The sequence below is a fragment of the Myotis yumanensis genome, unplaced genomic scaffold, assembly GCF_028538775.1.
Source record: "Myotis yumanensis isolate MYYU_CA2020_CCGP unplaced genomic scaffold, mMyoYum1.0.hap1 SCAF_6, whole genome shotgun sequence".
NCBI lineage: Eukaryota > Metazoa > Chordata > Mammalia > Chiroptera > Vespertilionidae > Myotis > Myotis yumanensis.
Window position 1 is genome coordinate 61,915,893 of NW_027223757.1, and position 20,976 is coordinate 61,936,868.

General features: G+C 41.2%; 1 protein-coding gene across 1 annotated transcript in view; it reads left to right on the forward strand.

Annotated features, from left to right (window-relative positions):
• Positions 1-1,896: 1,896 nt before the first annotated feature.
• The window catches only part of TMEM30A (transmembrane protein 30A), a 42,163-nt gene continuing 23,083 nt past the window's right edge, over positions 1,897-20,976 (forward strand). The window contains exon 1 of the mRNA XM_070418224.1: positions 1,897-2,215. Coding sequence (XP_070274325.1) covers positions 1,979-2,215 — 237 coding nt within the window. The 5' untranslated portion in view covers positions 1,897-1,978. The remainder of the gene's footprint in view (positions 2,216-20,976) is intronic.

Sequence of the window (20,976 nt, forward strand, 5' to 3'; positions counted from 1 at the left end):
TCTAATAAAAAAGAGACAAGGAGTTAAAGAATCTTTTCTATGGGCAAACTAAAGAAAAAGGAAGCAGATATATACACCGTGATCACTCAGATCACTAAAACAAACAAAAACTGAAGGCAAAATATTGACTGTATTTTGCAAATCACATAAGGAACTATCACATTTAGTGGGTGTGATGATATAGGCAGAAATAGGAGGAAAAAAATTGCCTTATGCTTTACGCTTATGTATTATGACCAATATTTAGTAACCAACAGAATTTAGCAAAATAAAAGGAGCCCATGGCTTCTCCATTAACTGTGATAAATGAATATTTTCCATTTGAGCCTGTGGTTGCTAGGAGTGATGTGTGTGTGTGTGTGTGTGTGTGTGTGTGTGTGTTGATGACATTTAGATAACATTTATGTTGTTTAAATGATTATTCATTTGTTGATTCCTGGTTTAAAAAATGTATATGGCTCAAATAGATCAAAACATAGATCAAAACAAAATGTATAGTCCTCCTACCTGGTACCAGTGCTAAGAATTTGAGAAATAATAGATATTATATAAGAGCAAAACCAGGTAAGTTATCTTCCATATAAATATTCGATTGGCTCACATCCTGAGACTTGTAGTCATTTTGAAAGAACATTTAATTGTAAGTTATAAGCCCAAGCACTCCTTCCGTTTCCCTTTTCTTGAATTATCTTCCAAAAATATGACTGCAGACAAAGCCGTAAATAAACTCTGGGTATTTGTGTTCAGATGATGTGGCTTACTCTCTGGTCTGGATTTCAAAGATGCCAATGTAATGTGGATTGTATATAATTTTTAAAAGGATTTTACAAATTTATGGTTATTGCAGACATTTGGAAAATACAGAAAAAGTACAAAGAAGCAGAGAAAAAAATCCTCCATCCAGTCAATGGAGGTTACCATTATTTACTTTCCAGTTAGGCTTTATACTATATTACCTTGGTGTCAAGATTTAGTCACGTTATACACCATGAATATTTCTCCCTTTAAATAAATACTTGGCAGTTTTGAACTGTCTACCTAACATCTCATTTTGTAGTAATGCGATAATTTGTTGGCATCACGTGTAAAATAAAGAGCTACAGCTTATTATAAAAGACTTCTTAAATCCGATCAAAAGAGAAACGCAGACACAGAGAAGATAGTGAAAAATAGCAAGACCATTAATAGAAAAAAAAAAAGTGATCATAGCTCAAGTAGAGGCAAAATAATAGGGTTAATCACGTCACTTTAGGACAAGAGGGTCACCCAGCAAGCGTCTCACTTAAAGTTTTTATTTGCATTTCGAATGGAGATTCATTAGAAAAACTCGAGGTTTTCTATATAAACATAAACAAATCCTCCAATCGTGTGGTCTCCTTTTAAATGCTCCGACTGCTTTCAGAGAGGGCTTGGAGAGAAATAAAACGTGTCCAGCACGAAAGCATTTGTCAGCAGCCCCGGGACTGCCCAGGGTGGTCCGCGCCGAGCGGAGCCAATCTGCGATCTACAAGGCCGTCGCCAAGACAACCAGAGGCGCGGGCAGGTGGGTGCGAACAGAACACTCAGCGAGGGAGCGAAGACGCGTCAATGGCCGCGCGCCCCGGCCTCGGCGCCCCACCAGGCCTGCGCATGCGCTGTGGTAATTCCCGCTCGGGGGCGGGGGGAGCTTTGGAACTCTCACTTTACCGTCACAGGGCAGATGAGCACGGTGCCTCCGCCCTCTCCCGCCCCTTTCTACCCTCCTCCCCTTTCCCCTCCCCTCGTCCCTCAATCCTCTCCCTCCTTCCCCTCTCCCCCGCCGTCTGGAGTCCCCGGCGAACATCAGCTTCCGGCCAATGGCCGTCTGCGACAGGGTGTCCCGCCTCTTCCGCTTTTACACAGGAGGTCGCAGCGGCGCCTGCGCGTCCACTACCAGGATCAGCAGGCCGATCCCCTGGGCGGAACACCAGCGCCTGGCGGAGCCGCGCCCGGGGGGTCCATGGCGATGAGCTATAACTCGAAGGATGAGGTGGACGGCGGGCCCCCGTGCGCTCCCGGGGGCGCCGCCAAGAACCGGAGGCCGGATAACACGGCCTTCAAACAGCAGCGCCTGCCGGCTTGGCAGCCCATCCTTACGGCTGGCACGGTGCTCCCTACCTTCTTCATCATCGGCCTCATCTTCATCCCCATTGGCATCGGCATCTTCGTCACCTCCAACAACATCCGCGAGATCGAGGTGAGGGAGCGCGCGGCGTGGGAGCGGGCGCCGCCTGGAGCGGGACCCTCGCGGCCTGCCCCCCGCTCTCCCCCGTCCCCGTCCCCGTCCCCCCGTCCCCGTCCTCAGCCCCCGGGAGGCGGGCCCAGGCCTCGCCTTCCCGCACCTGCCCTCTCCTCTCCCTCGGGTTCTGGTCTCTCTCTCCGCGGCTTTCCGAATTCGCACTTTCGTCCGCGCTTCCTCTTGCGATTCACACCATTAGGGACGGAGTGAGCGTTTAGTGCAGAGGGTGGGGCAGAGGAAGAACACCCCTTCCGTGCGCGGTTGATGTGGCTCCGAGAGGATGTTTATTGTTATTTTTATTCTTTTACCTCCAACGGAGGTTAAGAGCGAGAAAGGGGAGAGAGAGAGAGAGAGAGAGAGAGAGAGAGAAAGAAAACAAAGTTATATCCAGACATGACCCCGGGAGAACGGACGTAGCCAGAATGTCATTCCCTGCGTGGGAACTGTCAGAGACGATCACCTTGGCCATTGTTGGGCAGAGGACCGGAGTCAGGCATGAGGTCTTGGTGTTGGTTTGTTTTTTATCTAAAGAAGTTGTCGTGTGTTGCCAGGTCACAATTAGGACCGATGACCGACGTGTGCACAGGACCTTTTATTTTGAGCAAATTGATGCTTTTAGTCGTAGGGCACGATACAGGTAAAAGGTAACCTGAAACTTCAGTTCCGGATATGCTTTTAGGCTGTGTGTATTAATAATCATGCCCTACATCCGTCCTAGTTTTTGTTCTTCCTAGATTTTAAACTTAAAAAAAAAGAGAGAGTGAATGATCACAGAATAAGTGGTACACTGACCGCTGAGTATTTTACTGCTCTAAGACATGATGGAGAAACTTGGGGAAGCATCTTGAATCGTCAGAGCAGCCATCATAGGCTGTGCGTCCATCTGCAGTGAAGACAGGGTGACAGTAGAAGGTAATACTTCGTATAGGTGTCCGGTGTTAAACACCTGCTCCTCGTTTTCCTTGAATATCTGAGGGTATTTTTATCCGTTTGAAGGGGCAGTACCTGGCACCAACTAATCTGGATTTCTTCGTTCTATCAGGTTATATCATCTCCTTCCCCTCTATTTTATGCATGCGATTTAATGGGGCTTTCAGAGTCATTTTATTTCAACTACAGGAATAGGCATAAAAATACCTGTTTTCCAATTTAATTTACCTTACCTCTGAAAGCAAAATTGATATGTATTTTTAATTGTACAGTGTTTAATTGTACACTTCTAGGTTACTAACAATAATGAGAATAGTACCTATAGTATCGTTTTTAAATATTTTACTAAAAATTCAGTTTAGTAACTAGAGAGTCACAGTCTGTTTTTCCAGTATGCATTTTTATGTGTTTTATCATTTCTATCTCCCGAATAGTCCTTCAAATGTAGTACCTCTTGTTCTCCCAGCTGCACTAGGATCAGACATACGAGTAGAGTGATGTATTGCAAGGACCGTGGGCTCTGTCTGGGCTGGGGTCAGGCAGAGCTGGGTTTAAATTCCATCTTAGTCACTAACTAGCTCAGTTTCTTGGAAAACTTCATCTCTCTGAGCTTCAAGTTTCCTTATCTGTAAAATACATAAATAATGCCTATCTTTTAAAAATATGAGAATTACAGTCAGTGTAGATAAGACCCTTGGTATTTATTAAGTTTGTATAATAAATAGCTACTATTATTATGATTTTTAATCAGTTGATAAATGGAGCCAGACAGGTTGACATTTGGTGGTAAGCTAGAAGAATATTGTAAAATTGAGGCAGAAACCCAAACCCAGATGTCTTTATTTCCATTCAACCTAAGCTTCTGCACTACATTAGGATTCTTACTGCAGTGTTAGGAGGTAAGAAGAAAATAATTTAACATTAGATGTTTTATCATCTTATTTAAACTTCTTAAGATAATAATGAAAGTAGCAATAATTTGCAATTTTATGTGATCGGTATTTATTATCAAAACTCACCTTTGTTATTATATATTATACTATGAAAATAAATATTTAGCCCTAACTAGTTTGGCTCAATGGATAGAGCATCGGCCTGGGAACTCAAGGGTCCCAGGTTCAATTCCGTCAAGGGCATGTACCTTGGTTGCAGGCACATACCCAATAGGGAGTGTGCAGGAGGCAGCTGATCGATGTTTCTCTCTCATCGATGTTTCTAACTCTCTATCCCTCTCCCTTCCTCTCTGTAAGAAATCAATAAAAATATATTTAAAAAAAAAGAAAATAAATATTTACTTTCTTTAAAACTTTTGGGTTTTGGCCGAAACCGGTTTGGCTCAGTGGATGGAGCGTCGGCCTGTGGACTGAGGGGTCCCGGGTTCGATTCCGGTCAGGGGCATGTGCCTGGGTTGCGGGCACATCCCCGGTGGGGGATGTGCAGGAGGCAGCTGATCGATGTCTCTCTCATCGATGTTTCTAGCTCTCTGTCTCTCTCCCTTCCTCTCTGTGGAGAATCAATAAAATATATTTTTAAAAAAACAAAAAACAAAAAAAACTTTTGGGTTTTGAAATGAAATAAGGCTCTTCACCTTTACACTAAGTAGTTGGTAACATGGAAATTTCTTAAATAATTCTTCTGTATATACTACTGATTCAAGTGGCTTGAAGAGTCTACTGCAGCTTGGTCTAGTTAAAAGGATACTGAAGTTAAAAGTCAAGGCATTAGAGTTGAAGTTCCACCTCTGTTAGTGACCCTAAGCATATTTTTCAGTCTCAAATTTTTTACTTGAAGAACCAAAAGATTCAGACTTGATGATTTCTAAGGTGATGTTTAATTCTAAAATTGTATGACTTCCAACTTTAATGTGATTTTTTTAAAAATGCATATCCAAATTGCATCTCCTTTGGATCTAGAGGAAATGAAAAGTAGAACTGATTAGGAATTTTTTAACCAACACTGACATAAATTGTGGGAATAGAATCAATTTTCTTTTTTTAATTTGGCTGTTAAATATGTAGAAAATTGGTTCTGAATTGAGCCTGGAGTTTATTATGAGAAAAACCTAGGGAGCTTTCCCAAAACACACATGCTTGCTTCAGCCTACTCTCCACCCTTTACCAGATACTAGTTTAGTTTAAAATATGCTGAGGGTTATTTAAAGTAAAGGAGCAATGAAAATTTCTTGCCAACATTTACTTTCATACTATAAGTTGCTCACGCCTCTTATTCCTCATCTTTTAAAAAATGTTAGAACATTTGTTTTTGTGTCAAATTACTAGGCCCAAGGAGCTTTGCCAATAGTTCTATTGTAATATAGCTTAAAGTGCTAAGATTAAAAATCCAAACTTTTTAAGTGTAAAAATCAGTGGGTCTTTATGATAATTCCAGAAATGTTATACTAAAAATTACTATTGTTGGAAAGCACATTGGACTCACCTGACAAAGATGTAAAAAAGGTGTTTTTAATTTAATGCTTATATTTGGCAATATATCTTCCTCCCACCCCCATTAGGTTCATATATCTTGTTTAGTTGGTTTTTAGATTTTCTGTAATAAAATGAAAGTTGAGGTTGTTAATTTTATCATTAATAGGAAAATATTTAATGTCTCACTCAATACTAAGGTTTAATATATACATGTATGTGCATATATAAATATATTTTATTAATCCTCACCTGAGGATATTTTTTCCTTTGATTTTTAGAGAGAGAGGGAGAGAGAGAGAGAGATACATCTATTGATTGCCTCCCACATGCATCCCGACTGGGGCTGGGATTGAACTCAAGACCAGGGCCCACGCTCTAACCACTGAGCACACCATCTAGGGCTATCTTCATATGTTATTAGCAGCAATGAATAAATATTTCCTTTAATTTGGCAATTATAGGAGTCAGGCACATTTTTCTATCTCAAAGATAATGTGTTTCTAATCTAAGGCTCTTCTTGGTGAGGCTGAGATATTAATTGAATAGAGCTAACTTGAAAAAAATAGTGAGTATTCTGAACTTTTACAAAGGCATTTGTCAGTGTGAAGTCATGTAGTTTAATGGTTAGAATTGGATGAGGACATTATTCAGAATAATATTCAGAGTAAATTAAAAAACTAAACATTAACTTTAAATTAATATTGCCAAAAGTGTTCACCATACATTTTCATTAAATTGTAGTGGATTAGCACCCCTTCCCCTGGTTGATAGAAAACTCCAAATCTCGTTTTTGTCACTTTATGTTTAATCCTATTTATTTTATTTCCCTTGTTTTTGATAAAAATACAGTTTGATTTATTGTTTTTACTCCTGTGCAACCTGGATTCTTAGATTCCAAGATTTTTAAGAGGATTAAAGTCCTTTTCTGCATTGAGTATAAGTTGCTTTGTAGATTGTTAAACAATATAAGCACTTTATGATAAGAAGTTTAAAGATTTTAATATTCATATGACTTGCAGTTGCTTAGAAGCCGACTCTTGGAAATTAAGAGGTTTGGGGTTAGTGTTTTTAATTTGTTACTCAAGTAACACTAGTACTTAGATCAAGGCATGACAAAGTAAATATGGCCAGCCAAACCGGTTTGTGAGGCCCAGGAACTGAGAATGGTTTTACAGATGAACATTTACCATTGATTTGATGATAGAGAACATTAAGTTTAAACACCCAATTATATGAAATGTTTCCCTCCACCCCAAATAATTCCATTCTTAATAATAGACTTGTGTTACCAGAAAATTGTACACAATTGTTATTATATTTTGAATGTCAATAATAAAAATTAGTGCAAATTTGTTTTCTCTTTTGGTATAGAAGAGTCTGTATAATATTCTCGGTCTTGCCTCTTGGTTTGCAAAGCCTAAAATACTTTCTGGCCCTTTACAAACAATACTTTCCTGCCCTTAACGTCAAGTTTTAAAGAAACATACCGACAAATTTAGCATTTGTTACAAAAATATCAGTATTTAATTATACTTTCTAATCCTCAATAATCTTTTAGTTAGGTATAATGATCCCTGACAATTGCTTGTGTTCTTCCTTCTTTGTACAAATTTAAATACCTTAGCTAAGTTTACCATTAATCTTGGCTCAGGTAATATCCTTCTCCTTTTCGTTGTCACAGTCAGATAAAGTTTAAGCAACTAAAGAAAACTGCTTTTGAAAGTTTTACTTAGGTTACCTTTTGCATTCCTTAGAGTCTCTAAAAAGGACCCCTGACAAATTCCTGAGTGTCGACTGATCAGTTCAAAGGGGCACTTAAAATGCCATTTTTAACATAATCTAATACTTAAAATGATTTACCTTGTTACTCAGCATTTTGTTGAGTGATCTGTTTAGGTCTTTTATTGATTTCCTTTAAGACAAATTGACATTCAAAACTGGAAGTTTTCCAGTCCTTGGACAGTGTGAAAATTGCATGTCCTTCAAATTCCTCCTTTCCCACTGCATTAAATTCTGTCTGTTCTTAGGAATAGGTTAGGAGTAGGATGTATTTTTAGGATTACCAAGAAGAGATGACAGTTTGATTTAGGGGAACAATCACAATGGTAGCAAAACAAATCTGAGAAATATGATAACTTAAATTGATCTATTTATCTACCTCTGTTGTTCTGTTTTGCCTCTGGTTCTTTGTGTTTTGTAGTTAAGCTGATGGGCAGGTTTCCAACTTATTGTAATCTGCACTGTACCATGTATGCTTTTGACATTTAATAAGTAAGAAAACTGTAGTTCCTCTCCCACTTGGTAGCCTCTTTCTCGGATAAGTTATGGACTATTATCTTTAGTACAAACTATTTTTTCTCCCTATCTTTATTGAGGTATACTTGACAAATAAATTGTATATATTTAATAAGTTTATTGTGATAGTTTGATATACATATAAATTATGAAATCTCCTTAGTCAAGCTAATGAACATATCCATCACCTTCTATAGTTGCCGTGTGTGTGTGTGTGTGTGTGTGTGTGTGTTTTGAAAACACTTAAGCTCTATCCTCTTGTCAAAAAGACAAGAAATAATAAGTGTTGGTGAGTGTGTGGAGAAAAGGGCACCCTTGTAGAATGTAAATTGGTACAGCCATTACGGAAAACAATATGGAAGTTCCTCAAAAAATTAAAAACTAAAACTACCATATGATCGAGAAATCCAAAGGATTTTATATACTATGTATATATCCAAAGGGAGAGAAAACTTTGTTTTTATACCCAACAGATTTTATTACAACCTGGATATTAGGTTAGGTTAGGCTACCCTTGAATTTTAGCTGATGAAGGAGGGCATAGTAAATGATAGAAAAAGTTTGTGGACAGGGCCTCTTTTTTGTTTTTTCACACAGAGAGCCCTTAAGGAGCCTGTAATCTTTTTAAAGAATTTTTCTGTTTTTAATCCTCACCTGAGGACATGATTTTATTGAATTAAGAGGGGGGGGGGTGGCGAGAGGGGGGAGAGACAGAGAGAGAGAGAGAGAGAGAGAGAGAGAGAGAGATGATGTGAGAGTGAAACATGGATTGGTTATCTCCCACACTTGCCCTGACTGGGAATTGAACCCACGACTTTTCGGTGCATGGGATAACACTCAATCAACTGAGCCACACTGACCAGGACAGAGCCTGGAATCTTTTGAAGAAGATGAGACAGACATATAAAAGGAAAACTAAGTATTGCTGGATGAGTGGCACAGACAGAAAATGCCTTAGTAGTTTAAAGGAAGACAAGATCACATCTGTCTTTAATAACCCTGGAAAACTTTGTAACTTTGTGTTGGAAATGGGCTTTCAGCTGGAACTTGCAGCGTAAGTAAATAGCAGTTGTAAAGGGGAGGTTGTATTCATTTCAAGAAGGAGATTAATATGAGCAAAGTTGTAGTGACAGGAAATCAAAAGGTATATAGAGAAAATAAGGGTAAGGGCCAATCAGCTGGTGCCATGTTGTAGATAGACTTGTATTTGATAGTGAATGTATTAAACTGGGAAAATAGCATGAGGGACACAATGTGTATCAGTTAAGATTGGGTTCAGCAATGAGTAAAATTTTCATTCTCAAGTGAAATCTCTTAGAAATGCAGTCCCTGACTAGTATGGAGGCTGTTTTACTGAATCCACATTCTCTAGTTTATTGCTCTGTCAGTCTTAGGGTTTGGCTCCAATGCTCACAGTTCAGAATGGAGGCTAGAGTTCTAGTTGTCACATCCTTTTCCAGGTAGTAGTGTGGAAGAAGGGATGAAGAACAAAGGAATAAAGGACTTAAAGTCCATCCATGGTGAAGTTTTAGCAGAGGTTTTGTGTTATTTTTCCATTTGGTGATGGTATAAATTGGTTTGAGAAGTAATGAGATAGAAAAAACGTTAAAAAATAAATTAGTTCTTCATTTATACTTTGTGGGTCTTCAAATTGAACAATTATGCCTGAAATATTTGTATAATTCTCTAACACTGGTAAAATGTCATTTTCTGCCCATTAGAATCACTTTCACTGTCAGATACTATCATATTTCTCTTTTGCCTTCGCGATGGTCTAATGCTAGACTCATTACTATGTTCTGACAAAATACTATCTTCCAACTGACTGCCAAAGCCACTCAGCCAAACAGACAAAGTGTCTGCACATAATTCGCTCAAATGTTCTTCTCTGCTGCAATGCCTTTTTAAAAAATCTTTTGCACGGAAGACCCCCCCCCCCCCCCCCAAAAAAAAATCTTTTGCCAGAATAAAAGATGAATGGAAAGAATTAGATGTATTGCTTGTCACATCTCTGGAAATACTGACCAATGAGTTGAGAAAAAGACAGAAGTTGTGACCGGTCAGTAACATTTGGACGCGGAAACACAAGTATACTTGTGACCAGTCAGCGGGTGTTAGTAACAAAGCCACACTAGGTATAAGGGAGGCTGAGAAAAGGGGTCTTTAGATAGTAATTGAGAATTTTATACTGTGGACAAAAGGTGGCACAAGTTGGGGTGAGGGGTCGTTAACAGTCTGTAACACAGGGCTATATTTGGGAAGATTTGTCTGGTGATACTATGTTATGTTAGCTGGATGGGAGCTGAGTCATCTAGATGTCAGAGTCTTGTAGTTTAGACACTGAATAATGGTTACATTTTTTTTTTTAATATATTTTATTGATTTTTCACAGAGAGGAAGGGAGAGAGATAGATAGTCAGAAACATCGATGAGAGAGAAACATCGATCAGCTGCCTCCTGCACATCTCCCACTGGGGATGTGCCCGCAACCCAGGTACATGCCCCTGACCGGAATCGAACCTGGGACCCTTCAGTCCGCAGGCGGAAGCTCTATCCACCGAGCCAAACCGGTTTCGGCACATTTTTATATTGATTATAGTATTGAGTTTAACTTGATTTCATGGTAAAAGCCAATATGTGTTGTGTGGTATATGAAAAGCAAATCAGGTATAGGACTTTGATGTTAAGACTTAAAAAAAGTTATAGAAGGAATATGCTCTCTTATTTTCTTCAGCCTGTCTTTTTCTTTCTTTGTTCAGCATATAAATGCATTCTAATTTCTTCTCTTAAACATGGCCCTGGCTAGTGTGGCTCAATTGGTTAGGCGTCATGTCATGCACTGGAAGGTTTCCGGTTTAATTCCTGGTCAGATCTCATGCCAGGGTTGCAGACTTGATCTCTAGAAAGGGTATGTGGGAGGCAGCTGATTGCTGTTTCTCTCTCTCCCTTTTCCTACCTCTCTAAAAAATAAAAAAAGAGAAAATATCCTATCTTGATTCAATTTAATAATAAAAATGTAATAATGACCCATATTATTTGAGTCTGCTAAGAATTTTACATGTCATTTGATACAGGGACACTTATAAGGGTAATTTGCTGTTCTCTGCATTTTATTTTTAGAGGGTGGATGTTGAATCTGAGAATAAGTCATTTGCTTAGTCACAGCTGGGATTCAAATCCTAGCACTCTGACCTCTTGTTTTGTTTCCTCTAGGTGCTGGTCTATATTCTCTTTTTTCACACAATCTCTTTTAAAAAGAAATATGTGCACACTTATTAATAACTAGAGGCCCAGTGCACGAAGTTCGTGCATGGTGGTGGTGGTGGGGGGGGGGTGTCCTTCATTCAGCCCATCCTGCATCCTCTCGCAATCCAGGATCCCTTGGGTAGGGTCCCTAGGCTTGGCCAGCTATCAGGGCCTATTGGGGCTTTCCTTCCCCTGGCTGCCGGCAGCTGGCCCCGCTGCTGCCACTGCTTGCCATGTGTCTGGCGCTCCTCCTCCTCCCCTGCCACTGGTCGTCTCCCTCTGCGGGCGACAGGTGTGGGGTGCGATCCCTTGGCTGGCCTGGGCATCCCTCTGCGGGGCAATTGTTGGCCGGCCCCACACACCTGGGCCTGCTTCTTTGGGGTGATTGCAGAGCTCCCCGCTTTCCCAATCGATTGCCCCACCGGTTGGTGGCCTGGACCTCCCTCCTTAGGGCAATCAATTGCAGAACCCCCCCCCCCCCCCCCCCCGCCCCCCAATCGATCACCCTGCAGAGTGTGGCCTGGGCCTTCCTCTGCAGGGCAATCGTGGGGTGATGGCAGGGCGCCCCCGACCAATCAAATCACACCCTTCTTGGCTGGCCTGGCACCAGTGCGTATCACATATCATAGGTAATCGTTCAAATGGTCGTTCTGCTGTTAGGTTTTTAAGTTGATTTGCATAATACGCTTTTATTATTATAGTTGTTCATTCCCAGCTCCCATGAACTCATTCCTTAATCCACTGTATCTGAAGTATGTTAGATGGTGAAAAGTGCTATGAAGAAAAATGAAGGGGAGTAGGAATGGTTGAAGAATCGTTGACAATTTTGAGTAGTCAAGGAATGCCTCAGTAAAATGGTATTTGTGTAAAGGTCTGAAAAAGATGAGGGAATGAGCCATATTGATATCTGAGGGAAGAATGTTTCAGACAGAAGAAATAAGAGCAAAAGTACTTAGTAGGATGTTTGAGGAACAACGAAGTCATTGGCTAGAGCAGAATGAGAAGTGGGGGAGGATAGTAGAAGATGAGGCTAGAGTGGTAAAGTAGTGGAGTGCACACACATGGGGCACATCACATGGGTCGTTATAGGGATTTTGGCTTCTACAGGCAGTGTAATGCGAAGCAATTGGAAAGTTTCACACAGGTAGGTGACATGATCTTACTACTTAAGATTAAAAGAGTTACCCTGTCAATGATATGGAGAATATTATCTGGGGAATAAGTAGAAGCAGGGAAACCAGTTAAGGAGCTATTAATAATAATTCAAGTAGAATGAAGATAACTAAGATATTTTGGTCTGCATTGGAAAGATGGAGTTGTAGTTTATCAAGGTAAGAAAGTCTGTAGAAGAAGTTTTGGTGTGATAGTAGGGGGCTAGGGCGTGAGGAGCTGAATAAAGAGGGTTTTTTGGTTTGATTTTTGACTTGCTACGATGAGACACCTTTTAGATAACCAGGTTGGAATTAATGAGTAGGCAGTTGAATACATGAGTCTAGATTTAGGGGGAAGGTTGAGACTGGGTTTACACATTTGAGGGCAAATCAGCATAGATATATAAAGACATAAGATGGAATGAGATCAAGAGAGTGATTATGGCTCTGAGTCACTCTGTTGAAGCGGTTAGGGAGATAAAGAGGAACTAGCAAAGGAAACTGAAAAGCAGCAGCCAAGGAGGCAGGGAAAAGCAAAGAGTGTAGTGTCCAGGAAACCTGTTTCAAGGAAGAGGGTGTGAACAAACATGCCTAATGCTGCTGATGATAGTTATAGAAACAGGACTGTTAACGTAAAAAAACCATTGAAACCTGTAAAGAATTTTTGTGAGTTTATTTGAGCCAAACTGTCGACATATGCCGGGAAGCAGAACCTCAACGAATTGAGATAGTGTTCCGGAGAATGGCGGGGTTACATTTGTATTTATACATTTCAATCAAAGGAGGAACATAGATGGGTTACATGAAATTCATTGTTGATAGATTAAGGAGGAGGGATAAAGCAAAGCAGGGAAACGCCTGGGATTGGATAAAAAGTAAAATGATGGACACATACTTAGGTGGGTCAGGAACAATTAACATGATGATGAAGGAATTTGTGGTATCTGTCCTGGGACCCAGCACACCTGGTTGTGCCCCAGGGGCTCCAGATAAAGGGAAGTCACAAGTTACCCAGACATTTCAAGGGTATGTTATCATAGATGCAAAAAGACAGATAGGCTCAGTTAAGGTAAAGGTTGACCTTGTCAGTGAAGATACTGGCCTAGGACATAACTGCCCACCATAACTGATTTTAGTTAAAGTTTAATTTCAGACCATCCTTTGTGGTTACTTTAGGTCTCCGAGTTTGCAAGACTGCCATGCAGGCCTCCCCTGAGCCTGTCGGGTCAGCATGTGGCCCCTTTCGTCCACAGGACTGAGAGCTAGCTGATCTTTGAGTTAGCAACATGAAGAGCTCTGGTAACCTGTCTTACAGTGAATGGCATTACCATCTATGTGTTTTTTTAAGCTAGAAACCCTGGAAGTCAACTTAAACTGATTTGTCCTCATCTCACCTCTAGGCATTAAGTTTTGTGAATTCTTTCTTTATATTTTTTTGAATCTGTCTCTTTCCCATTCCCTCTGCCCTTTTCTAAGTTAATGTTCTCAACATTTCTCACGTGGATTATTGCAGTAGCATTTTGTTTTCTTTGCTTCTAGTCTGGCATTTTCTTAAGTCTTTCTGCACTGTACTGCCAGAGTAATCTTTTAAACGTTATCTTTAAAAATTGATTTTAGAGAGAGAATAATATCAATGTGAGAGAGAAACACTGATCCGCTGCCTCTGGCATGCACCCCCACCAGGCATCGAATTAGGATCAAACCTGGCCAGGAATTGAACCCACCACCTTTTGGTGTAAGGCAAGCATGTCAAACTCAAAGGCTAACACAGACCAAATAAACAAGGTTTAAGTTTATGTGGGCCACAGAAAAACAAAGGCTTCAATTTTCATAGAAATGTAGGTTTATTTTAATAGAGACATGCTGAATACAAAGGACTGAAATAAGTGAGTAATCGTTAACATAAAAAATAGAATATTTTAATAAAAATTAATATTTTTTTATACATTAATTTACAAGACACTGAATAACTGTACAAATTAATAAGCATAACACAAATAAACCTATTTTTCTTGTTCTTCGAAAGCGAAATATTTACTCTTGCACACACCAAACAAATAAGTCCAAGACTAATGACATGGCAATTGGCTGTTAAAAGATTCGCTGCTAGTATTAGTGGAGAGAAATGGTGCGCCTGCATATAAGGTGGGTAAGGGAAATGAATGCAACACGATTATAGTAATCAGTCATTAGCGAATGTTGTAGTTCGTTATTAATAATTATGTATGACAGGATATTGCAAAAATTAAGTTACGAAATTTTTATTAAAACGTTTCTTACATACCGTTATATTGGCTGGGCTGCAAAAATACTCATTGTGGGCCACATACGGCCCGCAGGCTGCGAGTTTGACATGCTTGGTATAAGGGATGACTCTCTAACCCAACCGGCCACACTGACCAGGGCCAAAGTGATCTTTTTAAAAGGCTAATTGGAATATTTCATTCTCTTCATTAATATTTTTCTTTTCTTTTTTTTTTTTTTTTAAATATATTCCATTGACCTTTTACAGAGAGGGATAGAGAGTTAGAAACATCGATGAGAGAGAAACATCGATCAGCTGCCTCCTGCACACTCCCCACTGGGGATGTGCCCGCAACCAAGGTACATTCCCTTGACCGGAATCGAACCTGGGACCCTTGAGTCCGCAGGCTGACGCTCTATCCACTGAGCCAAACCGGTCAGGGCCATTAATATTTTTCTTGTGGCTCCCTCTAGCATTCAGGATAATGTTTAGATCCTTAATGTAAAATATAATTTTCTTAATGCTAGGCTACTTTCTACTTCTCCAGCCTCATATACCATTCCCCTACCCTTTGCTTTAGCAGTAGCAAACTATTTTAGTTTCTGGGATGTATCATGCTGCTAGATCTACCTGAAATGTCCTTCCTTTTCTTATTCTACCATGTTTTTTCAAATTTCATTCCTGTCAACACTATAGAAAGTTTTCCTTGATTTCTCCCTTTCCCCACCTGATACATACGCTTCTTTCAGGTTTTAGAAGTACTAGCTTATGATGTGTCATAGCATTATCAAATTATATTCTGTAGCCCTAGCTGGTTTGGCTCAGTGGATAGATCACCGGCCCGTGGACTGAAGGGAGTCCCAGCTTCAATTCTGATCGTAGGACACATACTTCAGTTGCAGGCTTGATCCCTGGCCGTGGTTGGGGCTCATGTGGGAGGCAACAATTCAATGTCTCTCACATCGATGTTTCTCTATCTCTCCTCTCCCTTCTACTCTTTTCTAAAAATCAATGGAAAAATATCCTCAGGTGAAAAAAAAAAAAGCAGTCCTAAAAAAAATTATATTCTGTAATTATTGATTAACATGACTTTCTATTCCACTAGTCTCTAAAGTCTTTTGTGGTACAAACAATACATTTTTCTATTATGTATTCTCATCCTATATATAGCACAATGCTTGGCATCTAATAGGAACTAAGGTGTTTGAATGAATAGATTAAATAATGAAGTTCAATTGTTATAATCCAATTTTAAAACAATATATTGAGAGTTTAATCATCTGATTGGTATTATGGGTTTGAAGGAGTTATTGAAATTAGCCAAGGAAAATGTTATATACTACAAGATCAAACTTATATAAACAGTGATATCCGTCTGTATCTAAAGGCAAAACAAATTTAGTAAACAGGTTGATCGGCAAATGTTGCAGCAAAGGAAGGGGTACATGATTTTTAAAATGGCATAAAATACTTCACCCCCCCACCTCCAAAATTTTTGGAAGCTTATTTTAGAAGGAAGTACTGTTATATTCTTATTAGTTCTCAAAAATTGGAAACTGTGGACCAACCATCAATTATATAGATTTGTAGTTCAATTTCTAAAATAAATTAAAATGTAAGAATGGTTATGTGATATTATAGCATCTAATAACATTGTTTATCAATATACTGAGTAAGTTGGCTGTTGTTCAAAGCTCTCAGGTCTCACATTATGTGTGATAATATTATGAAAAAATTTTAGAAATTTTTACTTGACTTTTAAAAAGATATAGTGTATTTTTTTCTTTTACCTTTTAAAAAACTGGCATGAGGGTCTCAAAGTTTTATCTCTAGTGGAAGCAATGAGAGTCAAATTCAGAGATGCTAAGTATATTGCTAAGGAAGAATTGGTAGAAGTTGGGGACTGCAACATTACGCCAAATATGCCAGGATGTTGAGCTAGGATGCTTGGGACAATGGTGGTACCATTTACAGGTTTCAAAAGACCACAGTTGGGTGTGAGATTAAGGGATTCAAAGAACCATCATTATTTTTTTTTTTTTTTATTAAATCTTTATTGTTCAGATTATTACATTTGTTCCTCTTTTTTCCCCCCATAACTCCCCTCCTTCCAGCTCCCACCCCACCCTCCACCCTCACTCCCCACCCACTGTGTTCATCCATAGGTGCATGATTTTTGTCCAGTCACTTCCCGCATCTCCTACACCCCTTTTCCCCCCAAGAATAGTCATTCTATTCCCTTTCTATGTCCCTGATTCTATTATAATCACCAGTTCATTCTGTACATCAGGTTATTTATTCACTTGATTCTTAGATTCATTTGTTGATAGATGCATGTTTGTTGTTCATAATTTGTATCTTTACCTTTTTCTTCTTCTTCCTCTTCTTAAAGGATACCTTTCAGCATTTCATATAATACTGGTTTGGCGGTGATGAACTCCTTTAGCTTTTCCTTATCTGTGAAGCTCTTTATCTGACCTTCAATTCTGAATGATAGCTTTGCTGGATAAAGTAATCTTGGTTGTAGGTTCTTGGTATTCAGCACTTTGAATATTTCTTGCCATTCCCTTCTGGCCTGCAAAGTTTCTGTTGAGAAATCAGCTGACAGTCGTATGGGTATTCCCTTGTAGGTAATTGAGCCTCTTTCTCTTGCTGCTTTTAAGATTTTCTCTTTGTCTTTTGCTCTTGGCATCTTAATGATGATGTGTCTTGGTGTGGTCCTCTTTGGATTCCTTTTGTTTGGGGTTCTCTGCGCTTCTTGGACCTGTAAGTCCATTTCTTTCTCCAGATGGGGGAAGTTTTCTGCCATTATTTCTTGAAATAGGTTTTCAATATCTTGCTGTCTCTCATCTTCTGGCACTCCAATAATTCTGATATTAGACCGCTTAAAGCTGTCCCAGAGGCTCCTTACACTATCTTCACACTTTCGGATTCTTTTTTCATTTTGCTTTTCCAATTGGGTGTTTTTTGTGGAATCTTTGGTTTGATTATTGTGCTCCTCTGGTCTGCTATTGGGTATAATATTCTTTATTTCAGTCCGTGTATGCTTACTTTCTAATTTCTTTATCGTAGCATCGAGGGTCTCATTAGTTTTCGTGAGGCTCTGCACAAATTTATGGCAAGCCCTCAAAATTGCGATTCTTAGCTCCATATCCTCCATTTCTGTCATGTTTTTTTGTCTCCGCATCTTTTATGCTTTCTTGGTGCACTCCTTTGTGGTCTCGGTGCACAGTCTTGTTCTAGCCAAGCCTTAATTGTTGTAGTTAACACTAGAGGGATTTGACCTCCAGGCCGACTGGCTATAGGAATCAGCTGTATGGAAAACGTCTGCCTTCTGGGGAGGCGCTAATCCAGCCTTTGCCTGAGGCGATCGGCAAATGGCTGTGCGCAGGGCCTGGGCGGGGCGGGATCAACAGGGCGGGCGGAGGGAGCAGTTATGCCTGCTCTCAGTCCCGTTCCCAGAGGCTCTGCTTCTCAGAACCCCGGCAGCCGCTGCAAACCTCAGAGAGAAAGCTGCCCTCAGGTTCCAACTGATGCCGGATAATCCCGCTTCTCCCGTTTGAGTCTGGGTCCCTAGAGACTCGCCCGGATCCGGAGCCCAGAGTCTGAGACTCACTCCCGACAGAAAACGACAACCGCGCCCTCAGCCACCAGCCCGCTTTGCGCGCGCACCTCGGTACCTTTGTATTTTCCACACTGCGCCGCCTCTGAGCCTCGATTTGCTGTTCTCTTTCCTTCTAGTTGTAGAGTAGAACCATCATTATTGATTTTTTTTAAGTCAAGTTTTTAGTGAAGCATAACCAAAAAAGATTGACAAATCATGTATGCATGGCTTAATTTTTCAGAAGATCACCTTGATTTGAAATAGTTTCAGTTGCGAAGAAAGAAGTGCAACCAAGTGAATATACCTAGGAATATAAAAATGGGGCTGAGGGGTGAAGGTAAGACCAGTGACAGTGTAGAGAGGGTAGTGTAATGGAGGGCACATGATCAAGGCAGCATGAGGCTATCCTCAGAAAGTAGCACTAGGTAAAAGGCACTAATATTTGAACATCATTTATATAACTATATAAATACAATGTTTTTTAATAGAAAAGACCATCTATTGCCTCAAAATAGAAAGCCCTTTATGTATATTAATTGCTTATCAAGCCACCTTGTCATATAAGATAGAGCATAATTAGGAAAGCCCTTTTCATCAGGTCTGTCCTAGGCAGTTTTTATAACTTGATATTTTAATGAGACTTTTAAGGGGTAAATTAAAACTTCATGTTAGAATTTATTTTGTTTGTAGAAATGAGTTAAATGCTATATATAACAGCTTTGTGTATGAAAATCTACACTAATAAAAGAGAAACATGGTAATTGGCGTACGACTGCTACCCTTCCCATTGGCTAATCAGCGTATCCTTATGCAAATTAACTGTCAGCCAAGATGGCGGCCGGCAGCCATGCACTGAAGCGAGCAGGGAGGCTTGCTTCCTCCAGGAACTGCAGACTCCAACGTTCCCTGACTCACTTGCCGGCCTCTCAACTGCAACTCTAAGCAACTATTACTATGTTGCAAATAAGAAGCTAAACAAAACCGCTTTCAGTCAGCCCCGGACCGCAACATTGTATCCATGTTTTCTGCAGCGAAGCCTCAGAGCTAAAGCTGGCCCAGAATAAAAAAAAGAAAAAGAAAACAAGGAGCGGTTGGGAGCTTTTAGTCAACTGCCAGCGGGAAAACAGCCCTCAGCCCCTCAGCCAGCTGGCCAGGCACCCCAGTGGGGACCCCCACCCTGATCCAGACACCCTTCAGGGCAAACCAGCCGGCCCCTACCCGTGCACCAGGCCTCTATCCTATATAGTAAAAGGGTAATATGCCTCCCAGCACCGGGATCAGCGGAGCAGCGACGCTCCCGGCACTGGGATCAGCGTGACAGGGGGCAGCGCCCAAACCCCCTGATCAGCCCTGCTCTGTGCCTGATAGGGGGGGGAGCTCCCCAATCCCCCGATTGCCCTGCGGCTCTGTGTGTGACAGGGTGCAGCGCACCAACCCCCTGATCAGCCCTGCTCTGTGTGTGACAGGGTAAACCATAACCTCTCCATCGGCCCTGCCCTGAGTGTGACAGTGGCGGTGCCCCAACCCCCTGATCGGCCCTGCTCTGTGGGTGATAGAGGGTGGCGCCCCAACCCCCCTCCACGGGCCTTGCTCTGTGTGTGACAGGGTAGAGCCATAACCTCCCCATTGGCCCTGCCCTGAGTGTGACAGGGGGCGGTGCCCCAACCCCCCAATCAGCCCTACTCTATGAGTGACAGCGGGGAGCTCCTCAACCCCCTGATGGGCCCTGCTCTGTGCGTGACAGGGTACGGAGCCCCAACACCCCTGATGGGCCCTGCTCTGTGTGTGACAGGGGGCGGTGCCCCAGCTTCCCTATCGGCCCTACTCTGTGAGTGACAGGGGGGAGCTCCTCAACCCCCTGATGGGCCCTGCTCTGTGAGTGACAGGGGGCAGTGCCCAACCCCTCGATGGACCCTGCTCTGTTAGTGACAGGGGGCAGCGCCCCAACCCCCTGATCGGCCCTGCTCTGTGAGTGACAGGGGTGGCGCCGAAACCTCCCCATCGACCCTGCCTTGAGTGTAACAGGGGGCGGTGCCCCAACCCCCCAATCAGTCTACCCTGAGGGTGGCATTGCAACCTCCCGATCCACCCTGCTCTGTGCATGACGGGGCAGCGCCCCAACTCCCCAATCAGCCCTGCTCTGAGCCTGACCAGGGGCTGCACTTAGGGATTGGTCCTGCCCTCTGCCACCTGGGAGCAGGCCTAAGCCAGCAGGTCGTTATCTCCCGAGGGGTCCCAGACTGTGAGAGGGCACAAGCCGGGCTGGGGGACCCCCCCTTCCCCCCCCCCCCGCCCCGAGTGCACAAATTTTTGTGCACAGGGCCTCTAGTTTGTATTATAAAATTCTAAATTTAAGGTGGTCCTGGGATAACATTTACTTATGACAAAGTTGTTATTTTTAAATCTATATTTTAGATGAAAAATAATATTTGGTAATATTGTTTAAAACATCAGCATATTAACAATTGGTGCCAATTTTATTTTAAAATATATTGTTTTTTAAATTGACTTCCATATTCCTAAATTATTGTATAATGTTAATATAATATTTAAGATTATGGGAAGCAAGAGTGCAGTCTGATGGAAAGAATAGCAGCTTTGGAGTTGGACAGGATACCATTCTATCATGTGATGTATTGAATTGTATCTCCCTCCCTTCAGAAGATATGTTGAGATCCCAATTCCTAGTTCCTGTGAATGTGATTTTATTTGGAAGTAGAGTCATTGCAGATGTAGTCAAGTTAAGTTAAGGTCATTTGGGTGGGCTCCTAACCAATGTGACTGGAGTTTTTGTAGGAAGATACAGACACTCATAGAGGGAA